Source organism: Tasmannia lanceolata, unplaced genomic scaffold (assembly GCF_043159265.1).
Source record: "Tasmannia lanceolata isolate RefF3 unplaced genomic scaffold, GAP_Taslan_0.1 ptg000019l, whole genome shotgun sequence".
In the NCBI taxonomy this organism is placed as follows: Eukaryota; Viridiplantae; Streptophyta; class Magnoliopsida; order Canellales; family Winteraceae; genus Tasmannia; species Tasmannia lanceolata.
The window spans coordinates 10,115,097-10,138,273 of NW_027518696.1; the positions used below are offsets into that span (position 1 = coordinate 10,115,097).

Consider the following 23,177-nt stretch of genomic DNA (forward strand, 5'->3'; position numbering starts at 1 on the left):
AGCCAAGGCTCGAAACCGAGACATACCTAAAATAAACTCAGAGTCGCCATCCATGGACATGCCATGGAACCCTAAAATCAAATCCTCTGTGCAATGGATAACCAGAAATATATATGGGTTCGTGCCTGGTTACGAATGGGGAAGGTCTGAGAGCACCTCCAATTCGTCCGAGTGCAAGCACTTGGTCTCTTATGCCATTTATTATTAACTCCAAAAAAGTTTGGGTAAAAATCATGTGAAATGGGAACAATCCTCAGGAGTCGTCTACCTAAGCATGCGTTTCCTGAGGATAAAGATAATAAGCACACATAAAATAAAATGAAAGATGTGTCACCTAAGCATAGCTAGGTTATGAGTGACATGCCTAATGAATGTCTAAGTTCTGATGTGCAAACACATGCAAGCTATAGCTAAAGGTATAGGATCAGTACAAAAAAGTAAGAAAATATATCAAATCATACAATAACTACACAACAAATCCTAAGACTCTAAATTATTAGCCCGAGTCTTCAGATGGTCTGGTATTCATCCAAAGAAGCCTACGTATCCCCACCTCCACGAGAACCAAGGCAACGTAGTTCTTCGCGCCTATTCTAAGCTAGGATGCCTAAGACACCTAGCCCTCTATCCTAGACTCGATCTAAAAGACCGGACCAATTATTAAAGTTTATTGTACGATTATTTAAATTCCAGTGAATTGTGAATTTTAGGACACCCTATATGCCCTAACTAAATGCAGATTAGCCCTAGGCTAATGCAGGTGGTTCCTACAACCTATGTGTAACTAGGCTGTGTTTCTTAAGAAAAACAAAGGGTGGACTAGTGTATCCTATTCTAGTCATCACTCGGCGATGTGGATCGCCGACTGACCGGACGGAGGCGCTCCTATAACTCTAGGACAGACCCCTAACTCTAAAACAAGCACACAACAAACAAACAAACAAACAATCTATCAAAAGAAACACATAACTCTAAAACTCTCTATCTAGGAGAAACTCCTAACTCTAGAGGGAGATCTTTTGAAAAACAGGTTTTAAAGGTTTTCGAAGAAGGTTTAAAATAATATTTACAAAAAAAGTTTGGCTGGACTTGGGATATGGATCCCAAGCTGCACTACGTACCTCGTGAAAGAGGATCAAGCCAACGTAGTTCGAAACAAACTCTCCTAACTATCACTAAAAGCAAACATTCCAAATGATTTAATGGTTTTAATGTTTTTCAAATGTTTTTTATGTTTTAAATTTCTAATGTTTTTTGAGTTTTAAAATATTCAATTTTTTTTGGATTTTAACACTTTTTCTAATATTTTTGAAGTTTTAAAGAGTTTTCACCCTTTTGGTCAAAGACCTAATGGGAAAATACAAAGCAAAACCCTAGGGCCAAACCCTAGGGCTAACAGGGGAAACCCCTAAACCAGGTAAAATAAAGCCAAAGACGAGTGAATAATCTAAGATCACAAATAAGAAAAGCTCTAATGAGACTGTGCTAGTCTCTAACAAAGAAGAACGGCGACAGAACTAAGGAGAAACTCCCAACTAATAACAGTATCAAAAGCGAGGATAAATGAGTCAAAGACTCTCTAAAAATACTAACAAAAGAACGAATGAGTCAAAGACTCTCTAATAACGCTGTCAAAGGACGAGTGAAACAAAGACTCTCTAACAATGTCATCCAAAGGACGAGTGAGCCAAAGGCTCTCTAATACTACAACGTAAAGGAGAAATGAATCAAAGACTCTCTAATACTACCACTAAAAAGGATAAATGAGTCAAAGACTCTCTAACACTCTAATAAAGGGGAACAAATAAGACATAGCATGTCTTTTAGCTCGAAAGAGAGACAAACAGAGGAGGTTCTATAAATGAGGCACTGTATGCCTCCAATGGGAAAAGGCGGGCTCTAAGCAACGAGGCTTGCTCCCAGAGGAGAGCTGCCTAACGAGACAAAGTGTATCTCCTAGAATGGAACTTGCTAATAAGACCACAATGGTCTCCTAAATGAGGAAGAGAAACTACCATCTAATGGTTTCTAAAAAACTAGAGAAGTCTCTAAATAAAAGAGGGGAAGCTCTACTAAGACTGAGCAAGTCCCCTAACAGATGCTATTTATCTTATGAGCTTTATACCATATGACAAGGTCACCCATAATAAACCACCCCAACCATTCAATCATGTACCTAATGATGGAGAATTTCATACCATTTCCCACAGTTGATAATATGAATGCATAAAGATTCCTCATCTGAAATTATTCCAACGTGGTTGACATGACTGTTATTGCTATAACCATTATAGTAAACCTATCTCACCTGATACATCAATGAAAAGCAAGACCAGCAGCAATTTGTTTGAGGTTAAGACAATTCAAGGAATAATAGAAAAACAAGCAGACTTGGTGTACTTACAACAACCAAGAGGTGACAACACAAACACTACACTATGCCTCTTTGCCTACTGAAAATAGCAAAAATGATACTTTGAAAAGGACAAGTGCAACTATCAGATCAATGTTGCCGTTACTCAATTGATGCTAGAGCACACGAAATCTGTAATGGGGTAATATCAACGCCATAATGACCATTATGCTCACAACATAGTTCGATCAATGATGAGTACTTCTTATAGAATCAATAACTAGCCCCAAATTAATAGAGAACCATCATCAGAATACTCTCATAACTCAACCCTTACTGAAATATCTGTAGGATCTCTGAAAAGCTAAAACCAGGGAAAGAATAACAACCATACGAGCGATATATGCGACCCAATTAATGGAAGTACAACTATCAAAACAAAGATATAACTCTATCAATTATGCAATGCTCACCAATATACCCAAATCAATTAGGGAATCAGCATTAGAATGGTAAAAAAAATTCAATCACTGATGGAACATCAATGAAATCATCAATAAATTCAAATTCACACAAGAATAACTACCACACCAGTAAGATGATCTAATTAACGAAAAGGCTTATAGAATCATCAATAGACTAATATTCATGAAAGCACTATTGCTAAGCAAATGCTACAAATCAATCTCATCTGAACAATCCACATACAATAGAAATGAAGAACTAATGCACAAAAGAAATTACCTGAATTCTCTTGAAGATATATTCAGATCAGAGCTTACGCCATCGGCAAATTTCAAAATCACACCATGAATTAAAGAATAGGACAGGGATTATCTGAGAGGTGATGATGATGCCCAAAGACAACAGATCAAACCACTTGATGACTTACACTCTACCTCTTTCAGCAATTTGTGGATAGAAATGTCAAAGGACCAAAGGCAAAGGCCGAATCAGAGCCCAAATTATAAGGAAAAACTTGATCTCTGAAACCGAACTCCCCAAAGAAACTTGCGTTAGATTTTTGGAATTCCAGTAAGATCCAAATGAGAAGATGAGGTTTGGATTTTAAGAAGGGTTCGAAAGCAGAAATCTGAGATTTGAGGGCTGGGAATAGTTAAATCCGATCTTGAATTTGTCGATGAGGTAGCCGGAGAAGAAGAAATAATCGGGGAAGATGCAGCAGGAGATGGGGTTTGCCGAGGAGATAGTCATAGCAATGGTGATGAGGGTGGAATCTGTTGGGACAAGAACAAGGGAATGGCCGGAATTAATGGAGGTTGTGGTCGGAGGTGGGCCGGATCTCTCTCACCCTCTCTCCTTCTGTGTTCGATTGTTTCACCGGAGAAGATGGTTTAAAATGATGAGGGTTTTCAATCTCTCTCTCTCAAACCCCCTTCGGATGAGCTTTATATGAAGAAAGGTGAAATGGGTTTGGGCAATGGAGGGATAGGCAATGGAAGGATAGAGGTGGAGGTGATGGCCATCGGTGGTGGAGATGTGGATGGGTCGGATTTCCGGCGAGAAACCCACCGGAGAATAAGATCAGAGGTGGGGAAAAAATCTCTCTCCCTCTCTTTCCTCTCTGTTTCTCCTTCTTTCCTTCTTAATTTCTGAAAATCTTAGATCCAGATCTGAGATTTTCTCCCAAAATCTCAGATCTGGATCTAAGATTTCCCCTTCAAATCTCCTCCTCTCTTCTCTCCCTCTCTGCAATATCTCTTCCTCTGTATTTTCTGCTGGAGATGACAGATGGAAGTGGCGGCAGAAATGGAAGATAGCCTAGGGTTGCCGGAGATGTGGCCGGAGTATTGGAGGAGAAGGCAAATCCCTCTCTTCTTCTTCTTCTTCCCTCTCTCTGCTTCAGCGAGAATGAGCTTGTCCCCCCTTTTGATTTTTCATCGGTTTTTTTGGTTTTTATACAAAAAGAAGCAAAAACTGATATCGGCACTACCCTAGTGATGGGCGCACAAAAATGATAATGCGCACGAATCGGCCGCGACAAAAACGGGCTGATTCACCCCCCTTTTATACACAAATGATATATTTACTTCCTTTTTTCCGCGGACAACCCCCTTTTCAAATGATTCACTCCCCTTTTGGTCAGCATTGTGCCCCCTGTCTTGGCTCGTTCGGCAGGCAAACGCACTCGGATCCTGATGAAATTTTATGGGGATCTTAGTGAGACCTTAAGCTACTCCAGGGTTCAATTTGGGACCCCAGCCCATTGATTTGACGAGGCTTCTCATTAACGCTACAAATTTGGGTCCGGTCAAAATGGGGTGTCTACAAAGGCGCGATGAGATCGATTTGAAAAGAGGGCTGCCTCAACCCTTGATGACGTCATACAAAATATTGATTAATCACAAAACGAAGAGAAGAAGAAAATGAGGGAGAAGGAAAAAGACTTTCGAAAGGTGCGCAAGATCTGATTTCTCACCAATTAACCATCGATTAATCTCCAACCTTAAGGACAAGATTGATTTCAAGGGGGAGGAATGTTACGTGCTTTATGGGTCCCACGTGGATTGGAATAAATTAGTTTTGATTTTGTTGTTTTTAGATATTGCTTTCTTAGTTGTTTGGTTTGGGTAGGACTCTTAGAAATAAGGTATGAGACTCCCAGAGTCTCATACCTTGAAGGATCGCCCTCACTTCTTGATGTAAACTGGATCTCAGAAACTTGTGATTTTCTTTGATTAGATGAGGTAGGCTCTAATGTGAAGGTTTCCTCTACAAAAACAAGCAGAATATAATGTAACATGAAGATTACAAGGTGAAAGGAAGGAAAGAAAAAGAACTGAATTGAAACAAGAAGGTTCTTAGAACATGAAACCGTCAACAAGAAATAGCAAGTCGTGAAGGAAGAAGAGAGAAGATCTTACTCGGCCAATGACTCCAATCTTCTCTTGCACGATCCATTACTCGGCCGAAGACTCCATCTTCTCTTGCACGACCCATCTTCCAACACCTCTCCACACAAAAAATTCAAGAAACAAGGGAAAACTTTCCCTCTCCCATACTATTTCTCTCTTGAAGATTTTACCCAATCAAAAACTAAATTGAAATTTATAGGGAGAGTGAGTGCAGGGGCGGAGGCACATATAGCTCAGGGGTGCACCCCCCCCCCCCCCCCCCAAAAGCCCCAATGCAACCAAAGTGTAAATTAGTCCCCTCCAGTGTAAATTCCGGGTTCTGCCCCTGAGTGAATGGGTCCATGTGGTCCCCTCCATTGCCATGTGGCAATGATCCCCAATTACCTTCAACCACCATGTGGTCCCCTCCATTACCATGTAGCAATGGTCATCACTTGCCTCCAACCACCTCCACCCTCCTTATTATAAGCATCCCTACATCACACTCTAATTACAAGAATACTTCACAACAAAACAACTCAAACACGCCAAAACTACAACAATACCCCTGCTACAAGGAAAGAAGACTAATAATGAGCTGCTCGTAGTTCCCAAGGGCTTTCACCGGGGACCTAGTCCACATCACTTCTGCCTCATTTGAATCATTGAAATCAATCGACCTAGAGAAAACCCATTTAATATGACCATTTTCATCTCTAAGAACTCCTCCTATGCTCAATGGCCCCGGATTTCTCAAGCTAGAACCATCAAAGTTTATCTTCAACCACCCAAGGTCAGGGTATCCCCTAGGAGCATCAATCTCCTCATGGGTCTTACTGTGCCAAATCTCCTTTCAACAATGTCTAATGTCGGTGGCCGAGTTCAAGATGAAAGTAGGAAGAACTTCTGCCCAAGAGATATGATTCTTGAGAAAGATAAGAGGAACTTTTGACTTCATTCTTAAAAGTGCAAGCATTTCTCTCTTTCCCAAGAACCTAGATTGAAGGCAGCATGGCGAGATTCCATAAAGTCATGCCCTTGCTAGGCCATGACACAAAGACCAATTGTCGAGAAGGTCAGAAATGTGAGCGGTGAACATCTAGGAAATCCCAAACAAGTACATTAGTTTTCTCAAAACCTCTTGAACGTAGCTGCAATGAATAAGCATATAGTCTACTGACTCACTGCTCCAACACAAATGGCACAATGATTTGTGATCGGCATTTGACATTGACAGAGTTTTTAAAAATTAAAAAAAATCTCTATTTTTTTACAAAATTGTTTAAAACGCATTTTAAAGACGTTTTAAACATATTAAACACGTTTTTTTGACCAACTCTCTAATTTTACCCTTGCTATATTTTCTAAATGACAAAATTTTAAACATATTAAAAGTGTTTTTTCATGCTTTCATTTAGTTGACTCTTTTTACTATGTGTTTGGAGCCAATATCATATTAAATTTGCATTTTTCAGATCTTGCTTTTTCTTTTTTTTAATCATATCGCGTTTTGCTAACTGTGCCCCAATTAATCCAAGCCTTGTAGTAATTAAAAGAGGTTCAAATTTCTGATACCGTTTTTAGTGTAAAAAGAGTTGTCATAGATACACAAGAGGAGGGTGGCCCGGGGAAGAAAAGTTGGTGAATATATCACTTCCCCTTTAATTATTATGTTAAATGATCGCTTTGCCTTCAATTATTCAGAAACAAGTAATTATGGGAGTGACCGGCACTTAAAATTATGGGATTTCCAGGACAATTTCGTGGAAGGGTTTTGCTAAGAGTGCCCTAAGGGCACTTGTTAAGGTGCATAGGAAATGATTTTTTACACATCTTTTGATGATAAATTCACAGAAAATGAGTATTTTTATCAAACAGTGCGTAAAACGATTGGAAAATATCATTCCCAATGCACCTTAACGGGTGCCCTTTCGTTACCAAAATATCATTCCCAATGCACCATTTCTCGACTCACTCAGCCACATAGGCTCACTTTTCAGCAGATTTTATCTTATTCATTTAATTCATCTGAGGTGGCCGTTCTCTTCTGCAAAAGTGAGCCACAAAGTAGCTTTCTGCAAAATTATCTAGCAAATCCCTAAAAATATATGCACAAATCGAAGGGACGAGAAGACGTTTGCCGGTTCCTCTACTAGGTTGTTTGTGGGTCCTAGACCCCAATTTATAACTCTAGTTGGAGACTCTCCAAGTCTCTATTGTATATGATAAGACTGTGGAGAAAGGTTTGTACACGTTACAAGGGGCAACACGACATTGACACACTTGTTCCCTTCTCTACTCTCAGGCGAAGGATAAGGACAGTAGTCATATCAGACTACCAATTGAAGCGTTCTCCATGAAATGAGATGGGACCCACAAAAGTTCTCACATGTAGCCTTTGTGGGCCCATAGCTTTCCACCAATAGGAGTTAGAGGAGCACCTATATAGTTAATTAGTTTGGTGGACCCCCAGAAGAAGACATCTTACAAGAAATGCTCCTTCACGTATGTTCAGCCTTATCATTAAGGGAAAAAAATCCAATGCCGTAGCTAGTCACAATAATTTTCAGATGAGAACGCAAGGGAGAGTTCCAAGTAACTGAAAAACCTACGGATAAGGAGAAATTTAATGGTTTGTCAGCAAAGCTATCCCATAAGATCAGCAAGTGCCTTTTGGATAAGCTAACATATGTCCCCAGTGTAATTGATACAACCATAAACAAAAGAAAAGAAAACCCCAACACTTTGGCACTGATTATGAGTCACAGTGGCTTCATGCAACGTTGGAAGATAGCAACATATCATCACCCCATGCAAGTTGTCACAAATTATATGTGGGCCCACATCTTGTATCACCCAATAAGACAATTGGGCTCAGTACACCTCTTACTCTCTCTCTCTATATCCATATCTATCTCTAGGGGCCACAACTTGTATCACCCAATGAGGCAATTTGGGCTCATTCCATATCTCTCTCTCTCTCTCTCTCTCTCTCTCTCTCTCTCTCTCTCTCTCTCTCTCATCAATCGTTATTGACTTATTTCAAAGCATTTATCAATGCATCTCCACTTTTCCAGTGTTCGGTTATTCAATTTCAATCTATATCCACACATATAAATAAAAGTTATTGCAAGTTGGCATGACTAAGGCATCATAAAAACCTAACAAGAAATCAAATACCTATTTCCCTCCTCTGATTACTCCCTGATTCTGACATGAAATAGAAATTCTTTTGAGATACCTGATTGCTAGGTGGGTTCCATGTGTGCCACACCTGGCTCAGCAAAATTGGGACCCACCAAGACATTATGACATGGGTTTAGAAGGTGGATGTGGGGTCGTGAGGGGCATACGGGTAAGGTTTGTTTACAAAGAGAAGTTCTTCTTCTTCCTTGAGATAAGGAAGGTAGTTAGGGCTCTGTTTGATGATGCAAGAGTGACTCTCCAAACAGAATTCCAACTAAATCCAGCTCTTCAGACATTGGATAGTGTGGTCCCTCCCATTTCCCTTCTGAATTGACTATTCACATGCTCATCTCAGTTTGTGCTACTTGATTCATTATCTACAGTGCAGCCAAAAACCAGCAATGACCAATCCATAAAACAACCTTCATTAAATACCCTTTTGTCGGATGCTAACATGTGGAGAGAGAGAGAGAGAGAGACAGAGAGATCTTCCCAAGAAACTTAAAAAGAAAACAGTGACGACTTACGATCATGTTTAAAATTTCGGTTTCGCTACCGGTTTCAGACCCTGGAATTTCAAATTTTCGACCGAAATTCCGAAATTTCAGTCGAAATTTGGTAATAATTTAAAAAGCTTATTTAACATTACTTTAAAAAAAAAAAAAATTTGATGCTAACGGGTGGTGTGCTCACTTATATTCCAAATATTATTTAGGCGATTGATATGGGTCTAAAAAATACATATTTTTAGGTGTCCTGATTTAATCGCTGGTATGATTTTTTGGGACATAAGAGAACTAAAAGAAAGACCAAAATGGATCGATGGTTCAGATCACTGAAAGGTGAGACCCATGGACGATGGTGGTGTGTAATAGGCGTGCCTCGTTGTATCAGAATGAGGTCGGAATTATTCAACAAATAAAAAATGGAGTGCAATTATTAAAGCAAGGGAGTGCTATTATCATCTACCTAAACAAGGTTTTCAATTGGGATAAATGCATACCCATTTTAACCGCCACCCACTAACTCTGACTGTTAGATTAATGAATGTCCCCACCTTCTTGTTTTCATGTACAGCTTGTCCCCAGCTAATCAAATGCGACAAACACTCCCTTGAAGCATTCGAAGAAAGATTAATGAAAGTAATAGATCAAACTCACCATCCACAGACCATCGATCTGTTAACATTAATATTTCCAATAAGCTTTTAATGTTCTTGTTAGTAGATTATTTGACTTGCATCTACATGATGATCATTTCATGTGGTTCTGAAATTTCAACTATTGATACTGAAAAGAAAGATCAATTCACCACAAGAAAATTGGGATTCTACTTTTATTTAAAAATTATAATTTGGGTTTCTATCAATTCACCACAAGAAAATTGGGTTTCTATCACCAAACACAAATAACATGTGTGCAGTTTTCATTGAGATGCATGTCATGTGGTCATGGTGTCCTAATCAAAAATCAAATCGGTTGAACTAGTGGTTACCACAAAGGTGGCTCTAGCCATCTATATTTATTCCAGTAAAATACTAATTACTAAAGCAAGTATAGAGGGATTAAACGTTTAGCTCAATGGTCAAAGGTTTTTTCTTCAATTGGATCCTCATCATCAAAGTGCATTTATTTTCCTTTTAATTTTACTACTTTCAGTGCTATATATTATAAATGCACTATGGTGATTTGGATCCAATCGGATGCCCTTGTGGCAAGTTTTCGCGAGGACTCCCTTCAGCTTTACCCCCGTCAGTGGCATATTTCAATTTCATTGCCTCCCCAAGTACTTATCACTTCTTGGGTCGTAATTGCTATCTTATTAGGTTCAGCCACTATAGCTATTCGGAACCCACAAACCATTCCAACTAACAGTCAGAATTTCTTCGAATATGGTTCTTCTATTTTTATTTTTTTGTATAAATTAATCATCTTCGCGTTGGTTTTTTTTATTTTTTTTTATTTTTTTATTTTTTATGGTATTAATTAATCATCTTCGACCCCATCACAGAAAGGCATTTGTCGGGCTGGTTGGTGCATGTGAGAGCAGCCACAGAGACTCAATTTTCAGCAGATTGTGTCTTATTCACTTAATTCATCTGAAGTTGCTTCTCTCGCATGCAACAGCCAGGCGTGAAATGCCTTTATGTGATGTTCCCTAGCGAATACCTTTTCTTTTTTATTTAAAACAAAATCCCTATCCTTCATCAATCAAAAGGTATTACATAATTTTAATTTTATTTGGAAGATTTTTCGTGTATCCACATGAGTTAGGACTTTGGCATCCCTCCCTTTATTTTTAGCTTACTTTGTTTGTATTTATTACAAAACTTACAATTTCCAATGAAACGTCGACAGGTTTTTTTTTGTCCACATTTTTAATTTGACCCTCGCTATATTTTTGTAAATGAAAATTTTAAACGTATTAAAATGGTTTTTTTGTTACTAAGTTTTTTTATCCAATACCGTATTATCCCCAAAATTTTCACATCCCGTTTGTTTCCCCTTTGCTAACTATGATCTGAAAAACGAGTTCTTGTCCTCCCAGCAAGCACATCAAAATAAATGGGGCCCACCATTCACACTTCTGTATATCAGCTTCGGCCGGTTCTTAATTACCTAAAATGGATAAACATAATCCCGTTTTCCTAGCAGTGCTCATGATTGAATAACACCAACTCTAACAGCTTTCAGAGTAATTGTTGTTTGACTTGATATCAAAGCTAACCTAAAAGAGGGGCCACATGTGCCACGTGTACAGCAAACCCAAAAAAGATGTGTCATTTATGAGGAGATGTGTTGAAATATAAATGATTGAATCTTAATATAGCTCTATTGACTTAAGCTTCTGGAGTAATGGGTTGTTTCACACATCTTAGGAAAAAAGAAAGGGAGCCTAAACTTCTCCAGCGTATTTTGAAATGAAAATTTGTTTGCGGAGTGATAAATCAACCCCCATATATATTAAGTCGACCCCTGTGTGTCTTTCTCTCTCCTCTTTTTCTCTCTAACAGAGGAGAGAGAAAGACAAATAGGAGGAGGATTTAAGATATTTGGGGGTCGATTTATCACTGCCAATTTGTTTTAGCCCATTTTAGGCCGAAAGAAACGGAGCCTAAGCTTCCCCAACGTATTTAGAACTTGTTGGAAATTGGTAATTGAAAATTTGTTAGGAAAAAAACAAGCTAAATTGAAAAGGGAAGGACAGCTTGTGGCGGCCTCCATATAATTTCTCGGTCTTAAAATAAGAGAGGGCTTAAAGGATAATCACATCCAATCAGTTTGGACACTCATGGCCCACCACCCCGTGGTCAGTAATCACTAATCAGCTCCATCGATTAGGTTGGCCATCAGTCTATGACTATTCATCGGTTTTTGGCGCTTCGATTAAGGGGTGTATAATTGGATAAGAGAAAACAAGTTTCCTTTTTTAAGGTTTTTGCCTAGAAAAGTTCAACTATTGATTGCTTGGAGGCCATGACTTTCCAGAGCAAAAACCCAAATGTGGGACCTCCCTAAGCTAGCTTCCCACTGCATCACCTGACCTCCAAATGGAAAGAGGGCTGCCAATACCAAAAAAGAGCTGTAAATCCAAACCAAGAACGACTTTTACTAGAGGCAAATTTTGTGTAGATGACTGTATAATTTCTAGGGGTGCAACTCGGGTCGGGTTAAAGCCAACCCTAACCCAACTTGAGATACCATTCCCTCAACCCTAACCCGAGCCTCGTGTTGAGGAGGGTCAACCCTAACACAACCCGCCTCCAAATCAGGTCGGGTTGGATTCGGGTTGAGTTCAGTTAGGTTCATCTAGGGCCACACAGAAAAATACAAAGAAAAAACATAATCCTAAGAAAATCATGATAAAATTAGAAGACGGAGGTCGGGTTCGGGTTGGGTCGGGTCAGGTTGCCGAGGCCTCAACCCTAACACAACCCGAAATTAAATCGGGTTGGCTCTAACCCAACCCAACCCAACCCAACCCCAGCCAAAATCGGGTTGAACCTGTTGGGTTCAGGTGCCCGACCCAAGTTGCACCCCTCTGAACCCAACCCAAGTTGCACCCGTGATAATTTCCATCAGACAAAGGTAAGCTCGTAATTTCTCTTAAACCAAGGATACTTCCAAACCCTCCTTATATAAACGGTATATAATCTTTCATTCTCTTGAATCTCTTTGTTTCCACGACAATGTAAACTTGCCAAGAGACCATTACAGTAAAAACTTAGTAATCTTTCTCTATCTCTCTAAGCTTAGAATCTTTCTTTTCCTCAAAAAGCAGTTCTTGCGTCTCTTCAACAACAAAAGCCAACGTGGAAATCCAATCATAAAAAACAGTCCAACGTCATCGTGCTCCTATATAAACTCCAACCCTTTCTCTTCAAACAAACACATCTTTCCCTTTCTATTCTCACTCTGTCTCAAATGGCCAAACCCCCAACCTTCACCATTCTCTCTCTCTTCCTCTTCTTCATAGCCTTCCATGTGGCAGAGTCCCGTCCTTCATTTGCTTGTGTAGGGAATGCAATAAACTTCCCATTCTGTCGGACTTCCTTATCGGACTCCCAACGAGTTAGTGACCTGATCGGACGGCTGACGTTGGATGAGAAGATCCGATTACTCGTAAACAACGCGGCACCCGTCCCTAGGCTCGGGATTCAAGGCTATGAGTGGTGGTCCGAGGCCCTCCATGGGGTCTCCAATGTGGGACCCGGTACCTCCTTTGGTGGGAATTTTCCCGGGGCCACAAGCTTCCCTCAGGTCATCTCCACCGCTGCTTCCTTCAACGCCTCTCTCTGGGAAGAAATCGGACGGGTGAGGAAATTCGAATTTTGCTCTAAACTTTTTTTTTTTTTTTAGTCTCAGACATTAATGAAGAGCTAGTAGTTTCGTCATTTAATGTAATGTTACCCCGTCTGCCCAGTAAAAGACTTGGGAATAAGTCCTAACCGTAGCTATATTGGCAGAACCATGTTTTGATAATTGCACTAACTCACCTTGCCTTTTAATATTTAACCTGCTGTCAAAGGTTATCACAATTCTAAAAAAAGGCTCGCAAAAGCCAATTATAACAGAAGAGACAAGTTACGTTAGTACAATTATCAAAACATGGTTGTGCCAATTAGGTATCCAATCACAAGAACGAAGTGAGTATTCTGTCTACCTTTTTCTTTCTTTGGGTTTCTATAAACAACCACCACCACTACAGTGTTCACGTGGGGTGAAAAAAAAATAGAGGAGTGGGTCGGGAGGAGCATTTATATCATATTTAAATATTGTTAAAGATGATATTTGCACCCCGTTATTTTAATAATTGCACGCTTCCCTTTGTCAAACACTTTATTTTAATGTGATTGTTGGGCTGTTTCAATTCCTGGCTATCTATGAACAGCCAGTAGGAGAAAATGTTAAAATATCAGCTTCAAATACCAGTTTTATACAAAAAAAAAGAAGGAAAACTACTAAAACCCCCTGTAGCAAGAGACAAATCCCTGAAAAGAGAGAGAAACATAGAGACTTACTTCTGTTATTGAGTGTATCAAATAAAAAGGAGATTCCGTATGGTGGGAGGGAGATGGATTCTCTTATAGAGAGATAGATAGATAAAGTCATAAAGCTATATATATTTAGAGAGAGAGAGAGAGAGATAAACTTTAGATAGGATTAATGATACCTTGGATAGGAGAGATTTTAGGGTTTTCTCTTTTGCTATGTTAATACAATTCTGTAAAGAAAATAGATATTTAAAGTACAAAAGTGTGGACAGGGCGATATTTTTTCACCCCCACACCTCCCGTAGGATTATGCGCCCCTCTTTTAATGTGATTTGATGCCAAAAAGCATTACTAAACCGCTCCTAAAGGGGCGCCCGGCTGGAAGCCGGGATTGCGCCGAAAGTCTGCCCACAATTCATGTCAAGAGGGGGGCGCATGATCCCACAGGGGGTGAAAAATTCATCTGCCTTAAGAATATTTTGGGGGATTACGTTTTGCTGTGGGGTATTCTTGTAGGTTTCCAAAAAAAAAAAGTTTTCTAGTATGGACACAATTCACGTGAGTTATATTTGATGGGTATTTTAGTACTTTCGAGCAGCCACGTTTGCCCGCAGCCGAGGTTCATGAGACATGACATCAGTCTGGAACTTCACAGCCCGATAAAACCAACGACAAAAGATGTAACAAAAGGAGTGCGAATATCAAAACAAACGGGGTCCACAAATGATTTTGCTTTTAGACTTTCTGACTATCTCTCTTCGGAATCATACCGTATGCGGGCCCCAAATAAGAGCGAGCGCAAAATAGCAGAAACTGACTAATTTTGTCTGTGTTGAGCAGGTGGTGTCGGATGAAGCTCGAGCGATGTACAACGGAGGGAAAGCTGGGCTTACGTACTGGAGCCCAAACGTGAACATATTCCGTGACCCAAGGTGGGGCCGAGGACAGGAGACTCCCGGTGAGGACCCGGTTGTAGCCGGTAAATATGCGGCAAGCTACGTACGTGGCCTACAAGAGCCGCACGGAAAGGGCAATAACCGGTTAAAGGTAGCGGCCTGTTGCAAACACTTCACCGCCTACGACCTCGATAACTGGGATGGCTACGATCGATTCCATTTCAACGCCCAGGTAAAAATAACTATTTTTTTTTCTGGGAAATATTATCAGCACAACCATGTTTTGATAATTGCACAAACTTAGCTTGTCTTTTCTTTTCTAATCGGCTTGTGCGAGCTTTTTTAGAACTGTAATAATCTTTGACAGCTCTTTCAATCGTAAAAGACAAGATGGGTTAGTGTAATTATTATGATTTCAAATTTCAATTTTGGAGTGCATTTCGGTCCTCACCGAAATTGAAATATTTCCTGAAATTTCGGCTGAAATCCGATACACCAATTAAAATAAGGGAGTGATAAATCGACCCCCTATGTGTCTATATCTCTCCTCTTTCTCTTTCTAACCCAGAGGAGTTAGAAAGACACATAGGGAGTCGATTTAAGATATTTGGGGGTCGATTTAATTATCACTGCTCTTAAAATAATATTACATTTAAAATTTCAAAATTTCAGCTGAAATAAGCTCTGTTTCGGGTATTCCCAATTTTGTTTTCGGTGCTTACCGAAATCCAAAATTTCCGAATTCGGTCGAAATTTAAAACCATGGTAATTATTAAAACATGGTTGTGCTGATATCAGTTCCCTTTCTTTCATAGTCCGCACTTCTATATTTTGATAATGGCACTACTCATTGTCAAACTGGTCTCTTTCTACATGGGTTGGGTGTGGCCCACCAGCTCAGTGGGCCACCAGGCCGGTGGGTTGTCCATATTTGGCTCGGCTGTAAAGCTGCAGAATCATCGGTTTAAATGATCTTATCGCTTATCCTATCCTAACTATATTTTATCGACTAGATTCCCTTATACTCTTTTACCGGCCTTTCTTTGTCGGCCATTGATGTGTGTTGCCCCCACACATTCGTGAAAGGGCCCACCATATAAGTCCCATGTCTAAATAGTTGGTTACACCCCAACCCTCTGATCGGAGCCTTGAAATATCAACGGTCAATAATGAATGGTCCATATGATGCCTACAAGAATTCCTTCGTTATTATAACATTATTTTAGTTACAATTGGGAAAAAAGTAAGCAATTGAAAGCTGGAATGAAGGCTCTTTAGTCAGTTCCTACAATGTGACTTACCCAATTTTATAAGTAGTCATTTCATAAGTAGTCAATTTTACATTTGGCAATTATCACTATTTTCTTAAGTAGTCATTTCATAAGTAGTGAAAAAGAATCACATCTTCTTGGCAGAAGTCTTATAATAAGGAGAGCTTTCTAACAACCCTGACTATTATGGGACTTACCCAATTTTACATTAGGGACATTTTTATGGCAAGTTATTTGCAATCTCTTACATAAAATGAGTAGTATACCTCTGTGTTGGTACACATGGTTACATTAGAAGGGCGTTTTGGACCACCCTGACACAAGTGTTATCTTATAATTGTTTTCCTTCTATTATTATTTCATTAATAGAGAAATGATACTATAAATTAAGATTGCCCTGAAGAGTACTAGACTCAGGGGCGGAGCTACAAATAGCATAAGGGGGGCAATTGCCCCTGTTGAGTTGGGCCAAATCTTTAATAGGCCCAACTCAAGTGGGCCCAGCACCCTTTAAGATTTGAAGGCCTGCCCCCCTTATGTATAAGCATGTATAAGCTTGCCCCCCTTATGCATAAATCCTGGCTCCGCCACTACTATTAGTGAAAAAAAAATAATTATAATTACAGGCCCCATCATGCATGTGCTTTACACTGGATCATTGCCCATTATTATTATAAGGGAGCTGATATTTCCGCTCCCCTTTTAGACCAATCCACTCCAAGTTACTTTTTCACCCTAGCAAATGACAAGAACACCCTCGTAGCATGTTCTATTATCTTCACATGTCAAATTTGCCCTTGATTGCTTTAAGCAGATGGTCAACGTCATAAGCCACAAAAACACATTGATGCCAAATTTGCCCCTGTTATCTTAACAATGACTGCATCAACCCGTTTTTGGTGGGGTATCCTATTAGAAAATCTAGAAGAGATCGTTATTTCTTTTAGTACATGCCAAATATATTTTCAAGCATCAACAAAAATAATATGTTTATTTATTTCCAGTAAAAGACAAAAAACAGATGAAATTGTTGGTTGGTTGGTTGTTGGTGGGGTATCATTATTTCATGAATCAAAAGGGTAAATAGGAAAGTTTTGTGCAAAAGTAAACAAAATTCTTGTACAACCAGTGTTGGCAGCCATAGATTTTCATACATCAACGGAAAGTACACGCATGTATAAAAATCAACAAGCAGCTTAATCTCACTCAATAGTCATGTCTTTGTATGCTAAAGTTCATAAGAGAGCCGCCTATTTTCACTCGCTATTTGGGCCAATCCTAAAACATCTGTCTTCATTTTATTTTCATACGTGACATATGAAGGAATAGATGGTTGATAGAGTTCTGCAATTTGTTCTAAGCTATTAGTGCTAACGAGCTCGATGATCTCGGTGAGCTCCGAAATTCCTTCCGTTGAAAAACTTTGCTTCATTTTTGTTAGACCAAATTAGAAAATCAAAAGGACGAACATAGCGAGATAGAGAGGGCGAAGGACGCACATGGTAGTTTATGTGCTCCGATCATGAAAGCCATGGCCCATCAAAATAAAATCACAACATATAATCATTCTCAATATAAGTTATCTCTACAAGCTTTCATGGTCAGAAACACACATAGAAATAAATATTAAAAAGAAATACATATAAATAAACACACATCGAGAAGGAGAAAAAATGATGAAGAGACGGATTAAAGAAATCAGTGAAACAAAAATAGGAATTTCCATGAAAAAAGAGTAATCAGTTTTAGACGAATACCATTTTTGCTGCAACTCCTCAATCCCCAAAACAATGAAATTAGGGTTTTTGCCAAAGCAACGCTTTTATACCTGAGATTTTACATGATACGTGCTGCCCTCAATACTTATTTGGATAATCTAAGCCGTTCATTTGTTGGTCCCACCGTTGATAGTCCATACCGGAAAACCTTCTCGATAGGATGATCCTAACCGTTCGATACGCGCTGCCCTCGATACGTTTTTGTGGCTTATGACGTTGGCCATTGCTCGAAGCAATCAGGGGCAAATTTGGCATGTGAAGATAATAGAACATATCACAAGGGTGTTCTTTTCATTTGCTAGGGTGAAAAAGTAACTTGGAGTGGATTGGTCTAAAATGGGAGCGGAAATATCAACTCCCTATTATAATTATAAGTATTACTATTTGTTGTTACTACTATTCTTCGGACAGGGAAATCCCACTCCCACTCCCATTCCCACATTTCCACCCCTTTTGTTTGTCTCTCCCCAAGTATTAGTTTTATTTTCAATAAAAGGCCAAAAAGAGGAGCTGAAGATGCAATTATTTTCATGAAAAGCTTAAACAAAAGAAGGTGGAAGTATCATTTGCCTATTGTTTACAATCTCTCTGCATTACCTGCTCGTGTGTATGACCATCAGTATGACCAGTCCTCACACGTGTGATTTTCAAATGGATGTAATAGGTTAGCAAGCAAGACCTAGAGGACACGTACAATGTTCCATTCAAGGAGTGTGTGGTAGAAGGGAAGGTGGCTAGTGTAATGTGCTCTTACAACCAGGTGAATGGGGTCCCAACCTGTGCCAATCCGAATTTTCTCCGGAACACCATCCGAGCCGCTTGGGGTCTCAACGGGTGAGATTACATCATCCGTTTGCATCCATGTTCAATTCCAATCCCACGCGAGGTAATAAATACTAATAAAAACTATGATTTTGATGGGGTTTTATAGCTATATCGTCTCGGACTGCGACTCAGTTGGCGTCTTCTTCGACTACCAACGCTACACGTCTACGCCGGAAGAGGCTGCCGCATATGCCATTAAAGCAGGTGAGTTCTCCCTCTTCTCCCTGCTGAAGGTATTTTAGTCATTTCATTTTAATCCCTCACTTTTGATGGGACACCCTTCTATTTATTTTGAAATATACACATAAGAGTGCAAATCTCTTTTCTTGTATTCTACATTTTACTTCTTATTATCCATGAGTCATGAGTGGATTGAGAAACTACCAGTTACTCCAAAAGCTAAAGATGTTGGAGAAGGGCGTTTTTTTATTGTTCTTTACTTTAACACTCCCCCTCTTTCTTTGAGTTGGCCTACACATGGCACATGTGGCCCCTCTTTTGGGTTGACCATTCTATGGATTTTTCACATCAAGGAGGTTTGAGCTACCATGTGAATCAAGTTTAGCATCATGTGAAAAGAGCTTAAATGTGAAACAACCAGTAACTCCAAAAGCTTAAGGTGTTGGAGAAGGCGTTATTTAATCTTTTATAGTTTAACAATCCCATTCACGAGTGACCTCTCCTTTTTAGGGCTGGCCTACACGTGGCTTATGTGGCCCCTCTTTTGGGTTGGCCATTACTAGTGAATTTTTGCTACCAATGAGGTTTGAACCCCGGGCCTTTGGCTCTGATACCATGTGAAACTACCAGTTACTAATTTTGGTTCTCCAATTCTTAAATTGTAATGTAAAAACAGGTCTGGATTTGGATTGTGGGCCCTTTCTAGCAATCCACACGCAAAACGCCATACGGCTGGGGAAGCTGAGTGAAGGAGACGTGAACGCAGCCCTGGCCAATACCCTGGCGGTCCAGATGAGGTTGGGGATGTTTGACGGGGAGCCATCTAGGCAGCCCTTTGGTCACCTGGGCCCACGCCAAGTGTGCACCCCGGGCAACCAAGAGCTTGCCCTCGAAGCTGCCCGGCAAGGCATAGTCCTGCTGGAGAATCGCGGGCAGGCACTGCCCCTCTCACCTGCCCGTTTTCGTACCATCGCCGTTATCGGACCCAACTCCGATGTCACCGTTACAATGATCGGGAACTATGCCGGTAAGCTCATTATTTCAGTTTATACTAGTTATCGTTTCTAATAATAAGTTAAGAGATTTTATACGGTGTAAGCCCTCATAGTATAAAATCTCGTCTATAAAAGTCCCAAGTACTTTTTCAAAATATTACAATTTTAGCATGACATTTTGATAAAAGGCATTGATAAATTCACCCCCGTAAAAGAAGAATCCACCCCCTTTTAACAGAAACGGTTAAGTTTTACTGCTTTGGAGTTAATGCTAGCTTCCCCACCCATCCTAACTACTAACTATTTCTGTTAAAAGGGGGTGTATTCTTCTTTTAAGGGGGTGAATTTATCACTGCCCTTTGATAAAATGATAATTAAACCACTAAAATAATTCTAGGATTTTAAACATATGTGATACTTTCATTTTTTATCTTTTATTGAAAAATTAAATATCATGATAAGTTTATGATATCTTTATTTTATAATTTTTTTTTAAAATTTTCTATAACAATGCATTTTCATATATTTTTAAATAGAGGAATGCTAGAGTCACAAGCGCCCTTACAAAAAATAGGTGAAAGGGCTCCTTAATTGGTCAATATCCACAAATCGTAATATTTTGTGCCATCATAAATGCAAATCGACCAATGAGGGCACCCTTTCACTCGTCCTTTGCAAGGGTGCCTGTGAGTCTAGCATTCATCTTTTAAATAATTTATTTTTCCGCTTTTTTTTTCCTTGTATAAACCTATAAGTAACAAAGAATTTTAAAATCTCTCCAAATATATACTTCTGGAGAAATTTTGGAGGCAAATATTTGTTTCTAGGGTACAAATATCAAGACATCTCCACATCATAATTTGCTTCTGTTTTTTTTTCAGGTGTTCCATGCGGATATACGACACCCCTTCAAGGGATAGGGAGCTACGCCAAGACCATTCACCAACCGGGGTGTAGGACCGTGGCTTGCACCGATGACAGCCAATTCGGTGCCGCAATGGCTACGGCCCGCAATGCCGATGCCACGATCTTGGTCATGGGGCTCGACCAATCGATAGAGGCCGAGAGCAGAGACAGGGATGGGCTGCTCCTACCGGGACGCCAACAAGAGCTCATCTCTAAAGTCTCCATGGCATCCAGGGGCCCCACTGTTTTGGTCCTCATGAGTGGTGGACCGATCGATGTTACATTCGCCAAGAACGATCCTAGGATTGCCGCCATCCTCTGGGTGGGCTACCCCGGCCAGGCCGGTGGAAGAGCCATCGCCGATGTAGTCTTCGGAAAATTCAATCCAGGTATGATGGCACTTTGGTAGTTAATCAGATCAACCTTGGCGATTCAAATGGTTTTTCTTTCTTGTTTAATGCATTCTAAGCAGAGAAATTATGGTGGGCCAACATTGTTCGGGTGATCCAACCCATTCGTTTGTTGGGCTGGACTCTGATAGGGTGTGCCCAGAAAATCTTCTCCACGAGGTGTTTCTAACCCTCCAATTTGTTGAGGTTTAAAATGGATGGCATAGCACAGGAACCTCGATAGATCGGAGGGTTAAAATCATCATCCTATGGAGAAGATTTTCTTAGCACCCCATATCTACGTCAGGGCCCAATATAATATGGAAAAAACTTTCATGGCTGCCAAACAATAAACATTGCCCAAGTGGTGCCACAGAGCCCATATAAAACAGAGCCTAAGTTGTCCTTGACAATGAGAATGAGTAAAATGCCCTCATGTATACAGGAGGCAAGCTACCAGTGACATGGTACCCCCAAGCGTACGTGGAGAAAGTGCCAATGACAAACATGGACATGCGGGCGAACCCATCGAAGGGCTACCCTGGAAGGACCTACAGGTTCTACAAGGGTGAAGTGGTCTACCCATTTGGGCACGGTTTAGGCTACACTCACTTTGTCCATGCCATAGCCCAAGCCCCTACTACCCTCTCAATACAGCTAGACGGCCGACGTGCCCCCTCTCAAAATTCCACCAACACTGATCGGGCCGTTAGGGTCACACATGCTAGGTGTAAAGGGCTCTCGCTCGACCTACATGTAGATGTGAAGAACATTGGTGATATGGATGGGTCCCACACATTGCTCGTCTTCTCCACCCCACCAGTAGGGCAATGGGCCCCACAGAAACAATTGGTGGCCTTCGAAAAGGTACACGTGCCCTCCAAGTCCCAGACTCGAGTCATGGTTGGAATACACGTTTGCAAGCACCTCAGTGTGGTTGATAAGTATGGAATTCGAAGAATTCCAATTGGAGACCATAGTCTTCATATCGACGATCTGACCCACTCTGTCTCTCTCCAAGCAGAATCCGTCCGTTTGTTCAAGATCGGATCGTAGTCGTTCGAAGGGGGATTGACAGGTATGCCCACGTGCCTTTCTTGCAATGACAACCATGTCCTCCTTCACACTTCTCCAATTGACTGGCATAACCTGGAAGCTAAGCATAATAAATTTTAAAACCCCACTTCGATTTTTTTGGGAAGATGATTCAAATAACCCCAAAATTCAAAACCCCGTCAATAGTAATGAAAAGAATAATAGCCCATCAAAATTTGATGGCTGAAGAACATGCCTGTCAATTGAAAGAAATACAAAAGGGTATTTATGTCTTTTCCTATCTTAATTATATTTGTAATTGAAGACCACTAAAGAAGAAAGGAATGTTAAGAGCCGGTGGGCCAAAAAAAAGGTTGTCATTGAGCTCTAGCCATTGTGAAAATAACACATATTTCATAAAAGGTTCACCACCATGTCATTGTATTTGTTGCTCCAGAACGGCAAGGGAGCCTATTCACATGCATTTGGTTTTTGATTTTTCACGCGGGATGTTAGACTAATAAGGTCTCTAAATAAAATAATTAGTTCCAATTTACCAATTATGTTGTGCATTTCTATTTTTATTTTAAATATGTTTGAGAATTTGGGTCCTTTTTTGTGTGCTCATTTGAGCTTGCGATGAAGGCGAACGAGATGCCTGCCCACGTTTCGTTTCTTTCGACGTAAGGGTCGGGTTACCAAGGCCTCAACCTCAACCCTAACCCAACCAGAATTTAAATCGGGTTGGCTTTTCCGAACCCTAACCCAACCAAACCCAACCCAAGAAAATGCCAACACAACCTGAGCCAAAATCGGGTTGAATCGGTCGGATTCAGGTTGAGCCCAACCCAAGTTGTACCCCTAATAAAATTTTATCTTAAAAAGCAACCTGTTTTTTTACTCCTAAATAGGGCGTTATATTTCACACCGTAAAATTGTCAACTCCACTCCAACCCGGGTTGGAGGAAGTTCTTTCAGCCCCTCTAAGTGGCCCAATAAAATCATGTATTTTTG

General features: G+C 40.2%; 1 protein-coding gene across 1 annotated transcript; it reads left to right on the forward strand.

The window, feature by feature from the left end:
- The first annotated feature begins 12,569 nt into the window (after window positions 1–12,569).
- On the forward strand, window positions 12,570–22,735 carry LOC143852777 (putative beta-D-xylosidase 2). The gene is made up of 7 exons (XM_077362376.1): window positions 12,570–13,208; window positions 14,729–15,016; window positions 18,498–18,667; window positions 18,765–18,862; window positions 19,515–19,865; window positions 20,715–21,128; window positions 21,574–22,735. The coding sequence occupies exons 1-7, from the start codon at window positions 12,819–12,821 to the stop codon at window positions 22,182–22,184; spliced, it is 2,322 nt and encodes a 773-aa protein (XP_077218491.1). The 5' UTR covers window positions 12,570–12,818; the 3' UTR covers window positions 22,185–22,735.
- Window positions 22,736–23,177: the final 442 nt, after the last annotated feature.